Here is a 19,868-nt window from a genome sequence, read left to right on the forward strand (position 1 = left end):
GTAGTTTTTAGCTCTGAACTGACCATTTAACATGTTTATATCATACGTAGTTTGAAAGCACTTTTATTTTCTATTAAAGTTTTAGCTCTATGGATATTGTGCTTTTCTCTTTCAACAAACTTTTGTTTGTGTAAATGCAGTGTGCTTAGGATTTTCCTATGCCGCATACACATGATCGTATTTTCCGATGGGAAATGTTGGATGTGAGCTTGTTGGCGGTAAGTCCGACCGTGTGTATGCTCCATTGAACATTTGTTGTCAGACTTTTTGCCAACAGATGTTGGCTAGCATATTCTTAAATTTTCCGCCAACAAATGTGTGTTGTCGGACTTTCCGATCGTGTGTACAAAAGTCCAAAGTACAAACACCCATGCTCGGAAGCGGTCGGTGTGGCAAATTAACATTTGTGACGTGGCAAATTATGAAATCTTCAAATGCAGCGCACATTCTCCTACTTTTAATGGGATAATAATGAAGCTGCTTTGTTGGTGATACTGATGGAGTTATTGAAAACAAATTTTCTAAGCTTTTTTTTTTTTTTTTCTAGTGATATCAAGAATAATATTATGTTTTTTATTTGTGCAAGTTACCACAACATCATTATCCCGTAGTTTTTAAGATCAAAGATACAACTATGTTGTTGTTCCTTGTTAATTTTACATTGTATTTTATAAAATGTAACTACCTACTCCCAAACTGTCATTTGACGTAAGACACATAGCCAAGTATCATTCTCCATATTTTTTTATTTTTATTGGGCATTAAAAAAAAAAAAAAAAAAAAAAATAGACATGCTATCTGTCAATAGAAAATAACCGAAAAAGTGCATTCTATGCATTCAAAAATATAGAAAATGTATCAAATCATTATTCGACCAAAAAAATTATGTCAAAGCAATAACTCCAATAACAATAATAAATAACACATTATCTCCTCGGATTCCGCAACGTGTGTGGTTGACGAACGCTCGTTCAGAAACAAACTGAAAAGGGTGAATCAAGATTCACCAAACTTCTGCTAACATGAAATTAGCAGAAGGAGCCCAAAGGGTGGCGCTAAGGAGCTGAAATTCTACATAGTACGTCACTACGTTTGTAATTGTTGGGCAACATTTGTGTGACCGTGTGTATGCAAGACAAGTTTGAGCCAACATCCTTTTGACAAAATTCCACGGTTTTGTTGTCAAAGTCCTATCTTGTGTACGAGGCATTAGAGTTCCTGTCAATAGCTTCAGAAATTACAGGTAAAAGCACAGACAAATCAAGTTTTTAATTTTTTTTTTTTTTTTTTTATTCCAAAATTTTGCGAGCTACCCAAAATCTGTAAATGTGTAACGCCTCCTATTACCTCCCATCAGGACAGCAAGATGGGGAAGCTAACAGAAGTCCATAATTCTAAATGGGCACCCTTATTCACCAGTCTTTTGTGACCATTGATTTCAATGTGATGCTTGGAGTCTATGGATGATCGTGTCCATGGTCTACAAGATCGTCAATGTGTTTATTAGCCGACACGCAAACCATGACGTCCAATCACAATCCCCCTGAGGAAGATAGGATTTATCCCTGTATCAACACATGTTTGGGAGGGGACAGGAGGGAGCAGGAGACAGATGATTTGTCTCAGAACAGAGAGACGCACTATTTCCGCTTTTTGGCATTTTGTTTGGCTTTCTATAGAGTGGTGCACTGAAGCACCCAGCAAATGTGAGTACCCTGTCAGAGGGGTTATGGTTGATTAATAAAATTATTTTATAAAACTGTATTGCACTATCCAGTACCTTTTATGTTTTGCATGAGTGTGGAAGCAGAACTGAGCAGCCAGGACTCCATCACTGACACTGAACCCAGGGATGGTTCAGCGTGATTTGACTGAACTTAATTGTGAGGTCACACACTCTAAGGTGAGCGTACACACATAAGGGGGGGCACTTGCGTGAACACAAGAACGCGCTGTGAATTTTTCCCCAATCGTCTTTCAGGACAGCCACCTTAGAGACACCGGCTCCTCCCCTCTGAGGAAACACCGCCTTCATTTTCATAATTTAAGCCTCCTCCTCCCTTCGTTCCTCAGTTATGGTGTTTCCTCCGGCGGGGAGACACCGCTAAGGAACCTTAAAGCTGAATTCGGTTGGTGAAACTGAAGCTATCCGAGCGGAGCCTCGGCCCCGTTCGGCTATCCGACCGTTTATCGGTCGGTCCGGGACAGTCCTATCAGCGGGGAGCTGAAGTGTTCGTACTGTCCATATACCCTAAACTTCGCTTGGGGAAAGCAGGAAGTTTATGGGGTCGTCTGTTCGTTCACCCGCGGGTGTTTCATCGGAACAAACAGTCCGGTCGGCTGGGGAAGCTGAACTCTCGACTGACCTTTACACGCACTCCAATCTTCGCTTGGGGAAAGCAGGAAGTCTTTGGGGAGGTTCATCCCTGCGTTTCGCCCAGTGGGGCGCTGAACGAAGGCGTCCAGGGCCCCCCTGTGTATGCAGCCGGCTGGGAGCTGGAAGCCGGACCGGTAGGCGGGCGACGTCAGTTCCGGTGGGGGCGGACCCCTTTGTTCGATCCGCGTCTTCCGGTTCCGGACGCGGCACGTGAAGGGGAAGCTAGCGTTCTGCTGGTGCAGCCTCTCTTTCTACAGTTGCACAGGTAGCTGTTGGAGGCACGTTCGTACCACGCTTCCTCAACGGGAGAATGTCCGAAGCAGAGGCTTCAAGAACTCCTGGAGATAACAGCACCAGCCACTCAAAGGTAAGAGGAACCCTGGGGAGGTGTTCCCTTACTTATATCCAGTAGCTCCACTGGTGTTCCTCCTTGGTGGTCGGGGGGAAGGGTAGTGCGTCTGGGATCCTGGTGATGGTTGATCCTAGGGTGGGGCACTCCCGGTGGTCCTCTATGTAGCGCTGGTGTTTCTTTTCTTTTAGGCTTATGCTGCTCCTTCCTGTGTTTTGTGTCTTTCAGAAAGCCACGAGCAAGTCCCCCCATGGTTCTAAGAAGAAGTGCCCTTCATGTAGAACTCCTATGGGAGACTCCTGGTCTAAAGCAATTTGTAAACAATGTATTGAAGATTTACTTAAGGAACAGGCAGCAGAGCAGGGTGCAGATCTGGTAGCTTCTATGAAGGAACTCTCTGGTACCTTTCAGTCCTTCAAAACCTTTTTCTCCAGTTTCCAGTGGCCTCAGCCCTTAAGCACTCCTACACCAGCGCAGCAGAATGTACCATCTAGCCCAGTGGACGTTCCTCCTGCAAGGGGAGAGAATCCAGGGGGTCCCAGGAAGGAAGCTGAGGAAGAAATTGACTGTGTCGTTTCAGACTCCCAGGGGGAGTCTGACGCTGAGGTGTTGGATGGGGAATCCAACAGAGTCTCGCGGTATAAGCTTTCCCTGGAGGATGTGGATGAGCTCTTGGGGGCTATTCATACCACTTTAGGCATCCAAGAAGAAACTAAGACATTGTCACTCCATGATCAGATGTACAAGGGCATGGGGGAACAAAAAAAGCGGGTGTTCCCAGTGCATAACGTCTTGATCGATACCATCAAGAAGGAATGGCGGGATCCCGAAAGGAAACCTTTCTTTTCCGGGGGAATTAAGACGAAGGTTTCCTTTTTCGGAGGAAGAGACTCTCGTCTGGAATAAATCTCCCAGATTAGACGCTGCTTTTTCCCAGGTGTCCAGACACACGGATCTATCCTTTGAGGATATGGGGGTACTTTCTAACCCTATGGATCGAAGGATGGATTGCCTTCTTAAAAAGGCCTGGGATTCATCACAGGGAAATCTTAAGCCAGCCATGGCAGCCACAGTGGTGGCCCGCAACATGGAGTATTGGCTCACCCAGATTAGCGCACACATTGAAGCAGGGACAGCAAAGGAGACTATTCTATCCTCCTTTCCCATGCTTCTTAAGGGGATAGCCTACATAGCGGACGCTTCGGCTGAATCCGTGAGAATATCGGCAAGGTCCTTGGCTCTGACCAACTCTGCCAGGAGAGCCTTATGGCTGAAGACCTGGCCTGGAGACAATGCATCCAAACTTAAACTTTGTGGAATCCCCTTTACAGGAGATCTACTGTTTGGACCAGGTCTTGAAGCGGTGCTAGATCGCACAGCAGACAAGAGAAAGGCCTTTCCTGTTAAAAGGAAATTTGGAGAACAAGCCAAAAGAAGGACTCTTCCCCAGAAAAGGGTTGTAGCCCCCCGTACTGTTCAGCAGAAGAAAAGTTGGGGACTCAAAAGCAAGGGGCCCGGGGGAGCAATTTTTCGCCCTCCTGAACAGCCCAAGAAATCTCAGTGACAGGGTCACGGTGGGAGGAAGGTTGGGGGCCTTCCTCCCACAGTGGGAGACGATTTCCTCCAATCAGTTTGTCTTGGGGATCATCAGAAGAGGTTACCATTTGGAGTTTTCAGAACTCCCTCCTCTGAGGTTCCTTGTCACCGAGCTGCCAAAATGCGCAGAAAAATCATCTGCCCTTCTTTCCTCTCTTCAGGAGTTGGAAGAACAGGAGGTGGTAGTACGGGTTCCAGTAGGAGAGACAAGCAGAGGCTTCTACTCTCACGTCTTCGTGGTTCGCAAGCCTTAGGGAAAATTCAGGCTCATCCTGAACCTGAAGCCTCTGAATGTCTCAGTTACCTACAGAAGGTTTCGGATGGATTCGGTTTACTCTGTAAAAGCACTCCTTCCACCAAACTGTTTCATGGCATCAATAGATTTGAAAGATGCATACCTGCATATTCCCATCGCAGAGTCCCACCAGCGTTTTCTCAGACTGGCAGTGAGAACTCCAATGGAAGTACTACACCTTCAGTTCAGAGCGCTTCCCTTCGGGCTATCCTCTTCCCCCCGGATCTTCACCAAAGTGATGGCAGAAGTTCTGGCATTTCTGCGTCTCAGGGGAATCTCGGTGATCGCATATCTCGACGATCTTCTTCTGTTTGCCCCTTCCCCAACACAGTTAATTCAGGATTTACAGGTCACAAGAAACTTGTTAGTAAGCCTGGGTTGGCTCCTGAACCTGGAGAAATCCAACTTAGTTCCTTCCCAGAGGGTCACCTTCCTGGGGTACGTGTTGGACTCAACAGTACAAAGGGTCTTTCTTCCTTTGGAGAAAATTCAAAAGGTAGACAAGGCTCTGTTGTTTCTTCAGGGCAACCACCAGATCTCCATAAGGAAGATCATGTCGACACTAGGGTTGCTGACATCCGCTCTTCCAGCGGTTCAGTGGGCAGGGTTACATTACCGCCCTCTACAATTATTTGTTCTGAAAATTTGGGATCACAGCCAGGGATCTTTGAATTCTCTGGTTTCGATTCCAGATCAGGTAAAGAGGTCCCTCTGGTGGTGGAGGAAGGGAGCAAATTTGTCCCAAGGTCTAGAGTGGGTTCTGCCAACCTCCAGGGTGGTCACGACCGATGCAAGCAGCTCAGGTTGGGGGGCACACCTAGACTCCCGATTAATACAGGGTATTTTGGAGAAGAGGGACTCGAGGAGATCCTCGAATTGGAGGGAGCTGAGGGCAGTAGATCTAGCTCTCAGGGCCTTTCAGAAAGAGCTCCGGGGGAATCACGTAAAGGTAAGGTCGGACAATTCCTCGGTGGTAGCTTACATCAACAGACAGGGGGGCACCAGGAGCAAATCCTTATGGGCCCTAGCGGAAGCCATCCTCAGATGGGCCGAAGCAAATATCCTGTCCCTTTCAGCAATCCACTTGAAGGGAGAACAAAATCAGGTGGCAGATTTTCTCAGCAGGAGAACTCTGAGAGAAGGCAATTGGGTTCTCAAGCAGGAAATATTCGAAATGATCACCCAGAGATGGGGGATTCCCTCAATAGATCTCTTTGCCGCAAGGGAAAACGTGAAAGTAGCCACTTTCTTCTCCATAAACAGGGGGGACGGGGCATTGGCGGTGGACGCACTAGCACAGAGTTGGGGTTTCTCCAGGTGCTATGCCTTCCCCCCTCCCGTGCTCATTCCGGCAGTATTAAGGAAGTTTCAAGTGGAGAACACTACCCTTATTCTAGTTGCACCTCACTGGCCCAGGAGGCCGTGGTTCTCGATCCTGAAGGGCCTGTCTGTAGAACCCCCCTGGATTCTCCCAGTGCAGGAGGATCTCCTGTCTCAGGGTCTGGTGTTCTGTCCTCAGGTAGGACGATGGAACCTGGCAGCGTGGCTTCTGAGGAAGAATTGCTGAAAGCCAAGGGCTTCTCAGACCGGTTGGTAGCCACTCTTCTAAACTGTAGGAAAAAGGAAACCCAGTCCATTTACTTAAAGGTATGGAGGCGGTTCAACAGCTGGTGTTCAGAGGGTTCCTTCAACGTGCACAGCCCTGTAGCCGTTCTAGAGTTCCTACAGGCAGGGGCGGATAAAGGGTTAGCGCTTAGAACACTAAAGGGTCAGGTTTCCGCTTTGAGCGTGTTTTTGGAGAAACATCTAGCGTCAGATCCTTGGGTAGTAAGGTTCTTCAGGGCCCTAGGTAGGCAGAGGCCGGTTTCAAGCTCCCCCTTCCCAGTTTGGGATCTTTCTTTAGTTTTACAGGTTCTCACAGGTGAACCTTTTGAGCCGTTAGAATCTTGCTCATTAAAGCTGATCACTCTCAAAACGGTGTTTTTGGTGGCGATCACTACAGCAAGGAGAGTAAGTGAACTCGAAGCCCTTTCTGTTAGGGCTCCCTTTTTTCAGGTTTTTCCGGATCGTCTGGTTTTGAAGATGGATCCGGCCTTTTTACCTAAGGTAGCCTCTAGTTTCCATAGGATGCAGGAGATTGTGCTACCTACGTTTTGTTCGAATCCAGTTAGAGAACAGTAACACATTTTTCACAGACTGGATGTTAGAAGATGTGTTCTTTATTATTTAGACTGCACAAGTCAGTTCAGAAAGACTGATTCACTTTTTGTTTTATTTTCAGGGGCCAGGAAGGGTTCCAAAGCCTCTAGGCGTACGATAGCTAGATGGTTAAGGTTAGCCATTGGGCAGGCATACGTGGCAGGGGGATTAGATCCTCCAGCTGGGATTAGAGCACACTCAACCAGGGCGGTGGCAACTTCTCAGGCAGAGTGGGCTGGTGCATCTCCGGAAGAGATCTGTAGAGCTGCAACGTGGTCCAGTTTTTCTACGTTTGTGAGACACTATAGACTGGATCTTCTGTCTGCCAAAGACCAAGCCTTTGGTCGTAAGGTGCTGCAGGCAGTAGTCCCACCCTAAGGTAATATACTCGCTTATCCTCTCTAAGGTGGCTGTCCTGAAAGACGATTGGGGAAAAATGGAGTTACGTACCGGTAACGTCCTTTTCCAGGAGTCTTTCAGGACAGCACCGGTTCCCACCCAAATTTTTTGCAGATCATCGAGAACTCATTACATGAGGCCGTCAGGTAAGACTTAAAAAGTTTGTTTGTTTGACGTGTTCTTGTGTCTCCCCAGTTGGCCGGAGGTACTCTGGAAGAACTGAGGAACGAAGGGAGGAGGAGGCTTAAATTATGAAAATGAAGGCGGTGTTTCCTCAGAGGGGAGGAGCCGGTGTCTCTAAGGTGGCTGTCCTGAAAGACTCCTGGAAAAGGACGTTACCGGTACGTAACTCCATTTTTTTGGAATGGACTGAAATATTTAACGATGTTACTGATTATATGAAATTTTAACATTTATTGTGGGTGCACTTGGTACTTTTGATTACTGGATCACTTAAAATGTTTTTTGCATGTACTTGGATCACTATATTTGATACATGAAGTTTTTGATTTTATTTTGTATGAATTTTTTGGCATGTGCATGAAAACACTTTATATATTTACCAGCATGGAGGCACTTTATACATTTCAACGCGTATGTGGATTATAAGGTTTTTGATGCTGTGATCACATGCTGTATGGTAAATAGACTGTTTGCACATCAACACATTTTTTATTTAGTGTCATTGCATCAAGGCACTTAAGCCCCATACACACTATTAGATTTTCTGCTGATTTTTGTCTTCAGATTTACCAAAACTATGTAGTGCAAAGGCCTGCCTGATTGCATACATATTGAAAGTCCTAAGGTTTGACCTCATATTATATGATTTTGGTAAATCTGAGGGAAAAAATCAGCAGAAAATCTGATAGTGTGTATGGGGCTTTAGCTAACCTCAAGATAGGGCTGCATTTCCACTATAAATATTAGAGGGTTTTTTTTTTTTTTTTTCTTTCAATGCTTAACCTCTAGCGATCCACGCTATAGCCGATTGACGGCTACAGTGTGGACCAGCATTGCTGGGACTACGTCCGTTGACGTCGTCCTGTGCACGAGTGGCCTGCACGACCCCTGAAGAGCGCTCTGTGATCAGCGAGTCTATGAGACTCGCTGGATCACAGATCGGAGTAAGGGGTCGATCCCGACCCCTTACCACGTGATCAGCTGTCAGTCAATGACAACTGATCATGTGATGTCAACACAGCCGGTAATCGGCTATTTTTTCTCCTCGTGCCTGACAGCGGAAGGAGAAAAAAAAGCCGATCACCAGCGGCAGTGAGAGGGACATCAGTCCTGATCACTGCGATGTGCCCCAGCTCCTCAGTGCCCACATTTGCCGCCTGAACAGTGCCACCCATCAGTGTCACCTTATCTGTGCCCATCAGTACCAACTTATCTGTGCCTATTAGTCCCCATCAGTGCCCCCTCTTCAGCACATATCAGTGAAGCAGATGAATTACCTGTTTGCAAAATGTTATAACAAACTATTAAACATGATTGATTTTTTTTTCAAAATTTTCCATATTTTTTTGTTTAGCAAAAAATAAAAACCCCAGCTGTGATTAAATACCACCAAAAGAAACCTCCATTTGTGGGGAAAAAAAATGATAAATTTATTTTTGGTACAGTGTTGTATGACCGCACAATTGTCATTCAAAGTGCTTCAGTGCTCAAAGCTGAAAATTGGTCAGGGCAGGAGGGGGGTTTAAGTGCCTAGTAAACAAGTGGTTAAAGAGGAGCTCCAGGCTCTGTCAGAAAAAAATATTTAAATTCAGCAGCTACAAATACTGTAGCTGCTGACTTTTAATATTAGGAATCTTGCCTGTCCACAAATCCAGCAGTCTTCTCCCGAGTTGACTCTTGGGTGCTGCTGCCGCCATTTTGGGATGGCTGTGCTTTGTGAATCGCCTGACGGCGTGGGAAGGAGGAGGGGGGCTAAACTTCCGGATGACTATGCTGCAGCGAAGTCACCCGGAAGTGGGAGAGGGTACCTGCTTAAACCCCCCCCCCGAAAGGTGCCAAATGTGGCAGTGGAGCGGGGGTTAAGTAGGCAAATAAGTGGATCTTCCCCTTTTGGGTGGAGCTCCAATTGAATCCAATTTAATCGCAGTGACAAGCGACTTGTCATGCAACTTTGAACTCTCAAGTCTCAACTGTTGGATTTTGCAAACTTTGTCTCAAGCACATCAAGCATGGCAAAAACGCCAGGCAGTCGGGTACCACATGCTTAACAAGGCATTTAACCTCCCACCACTCAGCCCATTGGCAAAAGCACCTGAAAGCCACACAAAAGGGCTGCCAATCTATTCCTCCTCCTTACTCGCCTCCTTCTACCCCCACTATACCTCATGACCTCAGCAGCGGCTGTAGACTATAGCTGGCAAATTTCTCTGCCCCATCTGCTGCAGCGAAAAAAAAAAATCCCTGCCACCCACATGCCCAACATCTAAATGCAAGCTTGTCAAAACTGCTGGCTCTACAATTTCTGCCTTTCCATCTGGTGGATTCTGTTCCCAATCCTCTGCTGGATTGTTCTATGAACCACATGTACCCCCTAAGCGTTCAAGAGGCTATTCAATGTGTTAGGCTAAAGGGTGCCATGCAGTGCTTCAGCTAGTGTGTCTAGGGGACAGAATAACAGTCAGGCAACTAACAGTTTCAGGAGGCCAGGAGTCAGTAAATGTTTAATTGAAATGACATAGGAGCCGTCTCCAAACTATGCTCATAAAATAAACAGCCTCCTGGAAATCATTCAAGCAAGTCCATCATATTAATAAAACAGAAGATGTTCTTGTTTTCATTTAGCCATCTATAGCTTGAAAAAAAACAAAAATGCATCTGACCTATTCAAAGAAAATGCATTGATAACACATAGTATCAAAGGTTGTAAAAACAAAGCCAGCACCATATAACTACAGTCATGACAAATTATGCTGTCACACTTTAGAATATCAGACCTGACCAAAAGCCATATATTTGCAAAAATTTCTACCAAAAATCTGTACAGGAAAAAATGTTTCAGACTGCACACACCCCTTCATTCCCACCTGATTGTAATTCTCAGAAATTAATAACCTGCACTGAAAATACAATGCTGCTGCGTTTTTGACATACCACCCAATGCTCACTGCTTTTATACTGTGTGCTCTCTGCAGTTGTAGCTTGTGCTGCCAGCTTTGAGTAGTATTTATATCAGTAAGTTCCTAACTCCATTCTTGTGTGTGCTTTTTTTTTTTTTTTTTTTATTTATTTATTTTTTCTTAATGACTTAAAACAATGAAGTAAGAGAATTGGCAGACAAAATTCCACCGCTGCACTTAGTGCTTGCTCGAGAACAAGTATAAAATAAATATCTAGGTGTCTTGTGTTGGCAGAGTCCTTCTGTAATGTCTAATGCTGCATACACACGATCAGAATTTCTGACAACAAAACCATGGATTTTTGTTCGAAGGTTGTTGGATCAAACTTGTCTTGCATACACACGGTCACACAAATGTTGGGAATTTGTAATGACTGAGAACACAGTGACGTACGACAACCCAAGAAAAGAAGTTCAATAGCTAGTGCAGCTCCTTCTGCTTGATTCAGAGCATGTGTGAACTTTTGTGCGGCATACTTTGACTTTCCGACAACAAGTTTTGTTGGTGGAAAATTTGAGAACCTGCCATCAAACATTTGTTAGTGGAAATTCCGACAGCAAATGTTCGATGGAGCATACATGCGGTTGGACTTTGCGACAACAAGCTCACAACAAACATTTCCCGTTGGAAAATCCGACCGTGTGTACGTGGCATAAAGGTTGACACCTAGAGTTCAGCTATCTATGGTGTCAAAAGCAAACAAGTTTGATTGTTAATTGATTTGTTACATTTATATATGTATTATTTTTTTATGCAGTCTCCACAGAACGATATCAATGATGAAGCCTATGACCAACGGAGAAAAGATCATATATCACATTTTATTCTACGCCTTGCATATTGCCAGTCGTAAGTAGTTGTACCTGTATTTAAAAATTGAAGCCACGCTCCAAAGCTTAGCCTTTTTTCTCTTTAATTTGTCAAAAAAAAGACTGCATACATTGATGTCTACCCAAAACCATCGTTCCTTGACGTGTTTTGGTTTATTCTTGTTATAGTTTTATCTGTAGTCAGTTTGAGAAAAACCTTACTTTTATTGCTCATTCACTGGTGGAACACGCGTGTACCCTTCTCTTGTTCTTATTGGCTAACTTACTTCCTTTACCCTTTGACTCTCCTCTCTCCCATCAAAAATGTCAGCCCTGCTCTATTCAAAATCTTGCTTGGTAATAACACTCATCATCGTGCCTAACCCAACTACAGCATTTAAAGCTCAAGGTACAATATTATACAAACCATCCATTATCCATTATAACTATACCCAATTGTGGCAACAAATGGGTGATGTTTTACCAACTTGGGAAACCTGATTTATCAGCGTTTCCATGGTGATTGCACCATTTAAAATAGGGTATACTTCCCTTTAAACTTAACTACTAAAGTGCCAGTCCAGCACAGCCTTTCATCCAAACTGTACTAAGTAGCCAGTGTCCACCCATGTAGCCAAGATCCAAACTACATTCGTGTCAGTTCATGGCTTCCTTTTAACTAGAGCAGCTTCTTAGTGTTTTTTTTTTTTTTAAATGCGTCTTCAAGAACACTTGTGAGAGGACAGTGAAGGTGCCTTTGCTGTCCTATGCTTCTGAATATTCCAGTAGTGTGGATGTCATGCTGACCCTGGCTTCAGTTCACTGGGTCATTGAGGCTGATTTTACTAAAGGCAGTGAGAATGTTCACTTAATAATGTAAAGCTATGTTTATTTCATTTATCCAGTCATGTGCAAAGCATATGATTGGGTATTCAACGTGAAAGCAGCTACTGTTTTATTGAGCGAAGATTCTAAGCAATTTTAGTAAATCAGCACCACTGAGTCAGAATAAGCTTTCAGAAAAGGATTTCTGTTTTCCAATTAACTTTATCGATCTGCACACTTGCTTTGGGAAAGTTACTAAAAGGAGAAGGTACCATGTATTTAGGCTGAACATATCTCTCCTGAAATATGGTCATTTTATTTACCTTTGGTACAAATCTCATTATTTGAAGTTAATGTAGGGAATACGTTAAGATGTTTAATTATGCAAGTTTATGTATTAAGACTGTGTGGTTACCCACAGCATTATTGTAGCATTGACACTTTTCCCAGTGCAGACAGCAGTCCCTAACCCAAGGTAGCTTACAGTTTTTCTATTTGAGTCCTAGATGGCCACACTGTAGGATCAGTTCAGCTAGTTATTTTACATCATGGGGGGGAGGAAATCATCCAGATGAAGCGCATTCCAACACATGGAGAACATAAGACTCCATACAGCTAATGTCATGGAATCCAGAACTGGATCACTATTGGAGAAAATTACTAACCACTTATATGTTTTACTTTACACTGAGGCTATGAAGATTAGTTGCTGTGGATTACAACTCGACACACAACATAATTACAGTTTTAGTTGGTAAAAAAGGGAAACCTGAAATGTCTGGATACTTGGTGATAAATAGTATGTACGTGAAACTTTTTTTTTTTTTCCCAAAACAAACATAAATCCCTGTATATTTTCTGTTAGAAACTTTCAGCAGTGAGATTAATGCACACTGAAAGTTAATATTATGTGTGCATAATGAACATTAAAGGAGAAGTACAGCCAACGCTAGTTTGGCTGGATTTCTTCCTTGGTTTGCAGTTTGTTTTGCACTCCTGTTGCCTGTTTTCAGCAGAGTGGGCTGAAGTGCAGACTTGACGTCATCACGACCACAGAGTCGGGATCCACCAGATCTCTGGACCAACACCTGGCTAAGCCTCTCAGCGAGCCACTGAGAGCCTAAGCCAACTGCCCCTGTCCCCTCCACAGCTCAGTGCTCCAGTGAGCAAGGAGGAGCAGAGAGCCATGACTGTCAGCAGCTCTCTGCTTGGGAAACTGTGAGAACCGTGCGATTGGCGGTGTTTGATCGCTCGGTTCTCAGTGTTGGAGGCACCAGGGGACAGATGCAGCATCAGATCAATACTGCATCCACCTAGGTAAATATGATTCAAAAATAAAAATACCCCATACTTCTCTTTTAAAGCACCCTGGAATATAACTGTTAACATTGCTATTTTCCTACATAGAATTTACAAAAAAAAAATTTTTTTATGAAGAGAGAAAATAAAAAGATTGGTTTATTAAACAGTTGCTCTGCCAGTTTCAGTCACCAGATGGCACATGTGTGGCTTAAGACCGCAGTGCAGTCTGCAATATTCACAGTACATTGTATGTTTAGAAATATGATTTTGTAATCTCCTTCATTGATGGGTAAAAAAAAAAAGCAAGTTGAAAGCTTAGTGTGTGTTCTAAAAACATAGAAAACTGTTTTGTTTTTAATATATTTTAGTTTTTGTTTTTTAAGAACTAATGTCTAAGGATGAGTTCACATATCTGCAGTTGGGGAATGTGTGTGAATCCTTGACCCACAGAAAAATGTGCAGCACTTTAGCAGACTTATGGTGCTGCCATTCATTCTTTCACATTGGTGAAAGTGTTGTGCAAAACCGCAGGGTGCTCAGTGCAGTGTGATTTAAAAGGGAAAAAAAAGGCCACAGACTTCTTTCCCCCACGTTTTCTGCAGGTAGGACAGCCCACCAAAATGAATAGGCTGTAACCACACAGATTTGAATAGAGCCTTACATAAAACATATTAAAAAATTTTTTTTTAATTACTGGACATGAGAAAAATGAAAGGGGCAGCAGTAACACATTGCACTTTTCCTGAATGTATTATGCATTTACTGTTTTCAGTCAATGTTGTTAAATATGTATAATTTTTGCTTTTTAGGTGAGGAAGTACATTTATTTAATGCTTGAATGGCCTTTAAATCTGGTTACTGCCACATTGTAGGGATAGTTACATATATGCAAATAGCGACTTACAGAAAACTTCAGAAGGGTGATGCTGTGGGTTTATAGGATTTGACATTCCCACAGGTTTACCTTGCCTAATTGCCTGACTCCCCCCCCCCAACAGTATTTGGTTTTTGTGAATGGACAATGACATAAGTACAGATTCAGTAAGGAGGGCTCTGAGAGCTGATTGGAGGGAAGAGACTCCCCCCCCCTCCCCCCTTTAACCCTGCACAACAGGAACAGAGCTATAGCGGTCAATCTCTTGGTGTCAGGAAAACTTGTCAGAAGTGATTCATGCTGATGGCAAAAGACAGAAATGACATTTGGTGCTCTTAATTGAGACAGGTACACACTTTAGAGGGATATGCTTTGTTCGCATTTCATGTCTGAGGTTTACAACCACTTTAATCATGGCACTTTAGAAATTAAAGCACAGAAAGTAATCATGGCTTCTGTTAACTTCATTAACCACTTTCAGACCGGACCAATTTGCTGGTCAAAGACCAGACCACTTTTTGCGATTCGGCACTGCGTCGCTTTAACTGACAATTGCGCGGTCGTGCGACGTAGCTCCCAAACAAAATTGACGTCCTTTTTTTTCCCACAAATAGAGCTTTCTTTTGGTGGTATTTGATCACCTCTGCAATTTTTATTTTTTGCGCTATAAACAAAAATAGAGCGACAATTTTGAAAAAAACGCATTATTTTTTACTTTTTGTTATAATAAATATCCCCCAAAAATATATAAAAAAACTTTTTTTTTCCCCCTCAATTTAGGCCGATACGTGTTCTTCTACATATTTTTGGTAAAAAAAATCGCAATAAGCGATTGATTGGTTTGCGCAAAAGTTATAGCGTTTACAAAATAGGGATAGTTTTATAGCATTTTTATTAATAATTTTTTATTATTTTTTTTTACTAGTAATGGCGGCGATCTCCGATTTTTATTGTGACTGCGACATTGTCGGGGACCCATCGGACATTTTTGACACATTTTTGGGACCATTGTCATTTATACAGTAATCACTGCTATATAAATGCAGTGATTCCTGTGTAAATGACACTGGCAGTGAAAGGGTTAACCAGTGGGTGGCAGTGTAGGGGTTAAGTGTTCCTAGGGGTGTGTTACTAACTGTGGGGGGGTTGGGCTTTCATTTAGTGTACACTGATCTCTGCTCCAATCACATGGAGCAGAGATCAGCGTCACTAGTTGCTAGGCAGAATGAAAAAATTTTGTTTACACAGCATTTCCTCCATTCGGCCGCTCCGTGAGACGATCGCGGTGAAACCCGCGGCGATCGAGTCCGCGGGTCCCGCGACCGGACTCACGGCGGGGGTCCCGACCAGCGTGGGAGCGCACCGCCGGCGGCGTGCTCCCGATGGCAGGGCGGCATCGAATATTGGACGTGCCAATATGCCTGCCTGTGCCATTCTGTCGACGTATATCGTCGTGCGCTGGTCGGGAAGTGGTTAATAAATACTGTTACATTGGTTTTCATTTTTTTTTTCTTATCAAAGGCTCGTCATTTAATTGGTATTGTCAGCAAATGTAAAAAATAAAATTAATAAAAGTTGTTCTCATTTAACCCCTCATAAACTAATGTTTATCCTGATTAACTATGTTAATGCCTCCTTATTTTAATCTTGACTATTTGTTTTTAATAAAAGTCTACACACCCTGTTAAAATGTCAGGTTTCAGTGATAAGTAAAAAATAAGACAAAGATAAATCATTTCAGAACTTTTTCCACCTTTTTAATGTGACCTATAAACTGTACAACTTGGTTGAAAAACAAACGGAATGCTTTTAGGGGGGAGAAGTAAAAATTATAAAAACAAACAATATGGTTGTATGAGTGTGCACACCCTCTTATAACTGGGGATGTAGCTGTATTCAAACTCATGTTAAATAGGAGTCAGTACACACCTGCCATCATTTAAAGGGCCTCTGATTAACCCCAAATAAAGTTCAGCTATTCTAGTAGGTCTTTCCTGACATTTTTTTAGTCACATCCTACAGCAAAAGCCATGGTCCGCAGGGAGCTTCAAAAGCATCAGAGGGATCTCATTGTTAAAAGGTATCAGTCTGGCAAGTACTGGCTATATGGTACATATGGCAGCAATCTCCCATATTCTTCATATGTATGGTGTAGAGTAGCAAAATGGAAGCCTTTTTCATAAGAAGAAAAACATCCAAGCCCGGCTAAATTGTGCAAAAACACATCTGACGTCTCCCAAAAGAGTGTGGGGAAAATGTGTTATAGTCTCGTGAAACCAAGGTTGAAATTTTTGACTATAAATTCAAAAGATGTTTGACAAGTGCAAACATTGCACATCACCAGAAGAACGCCATACCCACTGTGAAGCATGGTGGCAGCAGCATGCTTTGGGGCTGTTTTTCTTCAGCTGCAACAAGGGCCTTAGTCAAGGTAGAGGGAATTCTAAAGTTCCAAATACTAGTCAATATTGGCACAAAACCTTCAGACTAATGCTAGAAAGCTGAACATGAAGAACATAATCATCATTTAGCACGACAAAGACCCAAAGCATACATCTAAATCAACAAAGCAATGGGTTCACCAGAAGAAGATTCAATTTTTGGCATGGCCCAGACAGAGCTCAGACCTGAATCTCATTGAAAATCTGTGGGGGTAATCTGAAGAGAGCTGTGCACAGGAGATTCTGAAAGATTTTAAGTGTTTTTGTAAAGAAGAGTGGGCAGATATTGCCAGGTCAAGATGTGGCATGCTGATAGACTTGTATTCAAAAAGACCGAGTGCTTAAATAAAATCAAAAGGTGCTTCAACAAAAGTATTAGTTTAAGGGTGGGCATCCATATTTTATTTTTTACATTGCTCCACCTAAAAGATTTCAGTTTGCTGTCCAACTGAGTCGTACAGTTTATAGGTCACATTAAAGGTGGAAAAAGTTCTGAAATTATTTATCTTTGTCTCGTTTTTTTTTTTTTTACATCACAGAAACCTGACATTTTAACAGGTGTGTAGACTTTTTATATCCACTGTACTTTATACAGTACTTTGTTCTTGTAGCATCATATGCAATTTACAGAAAATAAGAGCCTGTAATTTTTAAGCATGTTTTCTTTGCTTTGTACTTGTAAAATTATTTAATTTCTGTCATATACTAGTCAAATTACAGAATAAGATCAGTCCTAGTACTGGTGCAAGAGCTGAAGAACTTTAAACTATAAATTATGCAGTTAATAGAACTGACGTTACTTTGGATCATTTTCTCTTTCAGTGAAGACCTAAGACGATGGTTTATTCAGCAGGAAATGGACCTGTTTAAGTTCCGCTTCAATCAGTTACCAAAGGATAAGGTCCAAGAATTTCTGAAGTATAGTGGTCTGGAATATCTGGCTGTAAGTACATTCTTTGTGTCAGAGCATTGTTGAGGAATTGTGCCTGTAGTTGATCACTATATCCAAACATACATGTAGGCCCACTTCTTCTGATGTTTATAACAATAATTAAAGTCAACTTGAGCTCAAAAAGTGGAGATTTGCCATATTGTAGGTAACCTCTATGAATGTTAATTCTGCCTCGGCATTACTCTGGAAAATCTAACCTTTTGCTCTCCATGTCTCCTGGAAAATAACAGTATAAATTCTGTGCCTAGGTACCCCTGTTCGTGTGTGTGTGTGTATATATATATATATATATATATATATATATATATATATATATATATATATATAATATTTTACAGTATGAGATATCTAAGTCACTGTGCCTCTGACTGCTAGTCTCATGAGAGCTGGTCGTGTCACTTTTGCCTTGGGTCTCTCTCATGGATGTCATTTTTGCCCAGTCTTTCTTATTGTTGAATAAGACCTTACCTGTGGCAAGTAAGGCCTGCAGTTCTTTAGATGTTCTGGGTTCTTTTAGGACATCCTGAATGAGTCGTCATCATGCTTTTAGAGTAATTTTGGTAGGTCGGCCACTCCTGGGAAGGATCACCACTGTTCCACTTTTTCTCCAGTTGTAGATAATAACTCTCACCGTGGTTTGCTGGAGTCCCAAAGTCTTAGAAATGACTTTGTAACCCTTTACAGACTGATACATGTCAATTACTTTGTTTCTCATCTGTTATTCAATTTATTTAGATCGCGGCATGAGGTGTTGCTTTTTTAGATCTTTTAGCGTGCTTTACTTGGTCAGACAGCTTCTATTTAAAACCCCTTTCACACTGAGGCTGTTTTCAGGCGCTTTAGCGCTAGAAATAGCTTCCAAAAACTGCCTCCTATTCATTGCAGTGTGTCTTTTCACACTGGGGCGTGCTCTTGCAGCACATTATGAAAAGTCCTGCAAGCAGCATCTTTGGGGTGATTTGGGAGCACAGTACTTAGCGCTTTGAAAGCGCTGCAAAATAAGAGTTTCTACTTGGTTTTTATAGTAAAAACTGCCCTGCTAACGGCTGAAAAGCGGTGCAAAAACGAGCTGCGCTTTAGCGCTAACGGCTGGGCGCTGCAGTGTGAAAAGGGTTTTAGTGATTTCTTGATTTTAACAAGTCTGGCAGTAATCAGACCTGGGTGTGGAAAGTGAAATTTAACTCTGCTTTCCAAAAAATTAATCACCGTTCATGATTTAGCAAGGAGGCAATTACTTTTTCACATAGTGCCAGGCAGTTTTTTTTTTTTCCCCCTTAATGAATAAAATCATTTTAAAAACTGTATTTTGGATTTACTCAGGTTATCTTTATTATGCATTTTACGATTTGTTTGATGTCGATCATTTTAAGTGTGACAGATATGCAAAAAAAAAAGAAGAAAAATCGCGTAGCGGGCAAATACTTTTTTCCAGCACTGTATCTCGTATGAAGAAGCTCCTGATCCTCTGCCAACATGGTCATCTCTAAAGTGGAGACAACAAGGCATGCCGAGTCAGTAATGGGGGGGGGGGGGGGTGAAATCAGCTCTAGGAAGGTCACAGGCAACGCTGGCGATTTTTGTCCCTTATTGTCTTCCGTCCGCTTGCTTATTTTTTTTGGGTGCAGCTTCCACAGTCCAGGTGGTCTTTGACATAAGTGACAAAAATATGTTTCTTTCGAATTATTGTTCTTTACAAAATTACCAATAAGATTCTTCTTTGGCAAAGGTTGATTGCAAGCTTAATGACAATCGGGTGTTATGAAAGGAAAACTCTTTGAACACTGTAAAAATCAATACACTGAACTGTGCAGCAAGCTTTGACATCGGCAGGAACCTCCAGACAGTTTTTTATTGAGCTTTAGCTAAAGCTCAGATTTAGATCTTACTCTATGAAATTCAAATCGATACTGTACTATTCTTGGTGCTGTGGATTATTCCTATGTAGTGTACTTTTCTTCACCTTTTAAAAGAAATCTGTGAGCTGCTCCCACCTAAATAAAGAATTGAACTCTAATAGCTATATTGAATGCTTCAACCTTATAGAATAGGGAGTATTTTTAATCTTTTACTGAAATACATTTTAGGTGCTCATCTGTTAAGGACATTTTGATTGTGTTTTGTGCTGTAACTGTAGTGCAGCACATTTCATCTCTGTTTTTTAGAGATTTACTCATGACACTATGGGGTTGATTTACTAAACTTGAAAAGTGCAAAATCTGGTGTAGCTGTACATTGTATTCAATCAGCTCTTAACTTTTGCTTGTTCAAATAAGCTTTGACAAAATTTTGGAAGCTGATTGGTTTCTATGC

At 42.4% G+C, this 19,868-nt stretch overlaps 1 protein-coding gene across 2 annotated transcripts in view; it reads left to right on the top strand.

The window, feature by feature from the left end:
• LOC143989392 (DNA primase large subunit-like) overlaps positions 1-19,868 on the top strand; it is a 226,666-nt gene that overhangs the window by 123,148 nt on the left and 83,650 nt on the right. For both annotated transcript variants that reach the window (XM_077489511.1, XM_077489512.1), the window contains 2 exons: positions 11,113-11,204; positions 17,429-17,549. In XM_077489511.1, coding sequence (XP_077345637.1) covers positions 11,113-11,204; positions 17,429-17,549 — 213 coding nt within the window. The remainder of the gene's footprint in view (positions 1-11,112; positions 11,205-17,428; positions 17,550-19,868) is intronic.

Source organism: Lithobates pipiens, unplaced genomic scaffold (genome assembly GCF_037356315.1).
Source record: "Lithobates pipiens isolate NorthernLeopardFrog02 unplaced genomic scaffold, aLitPip1_a1.2 Scaffold_18, whole genome shotgun sequence".
In the NCBI taxonomy this organism is placed as follows: Eukaryota; Metazoa; Chordata; class Amphibia; order Anura; family Ranidae; genus Lithobates; species Lithobates pipiens.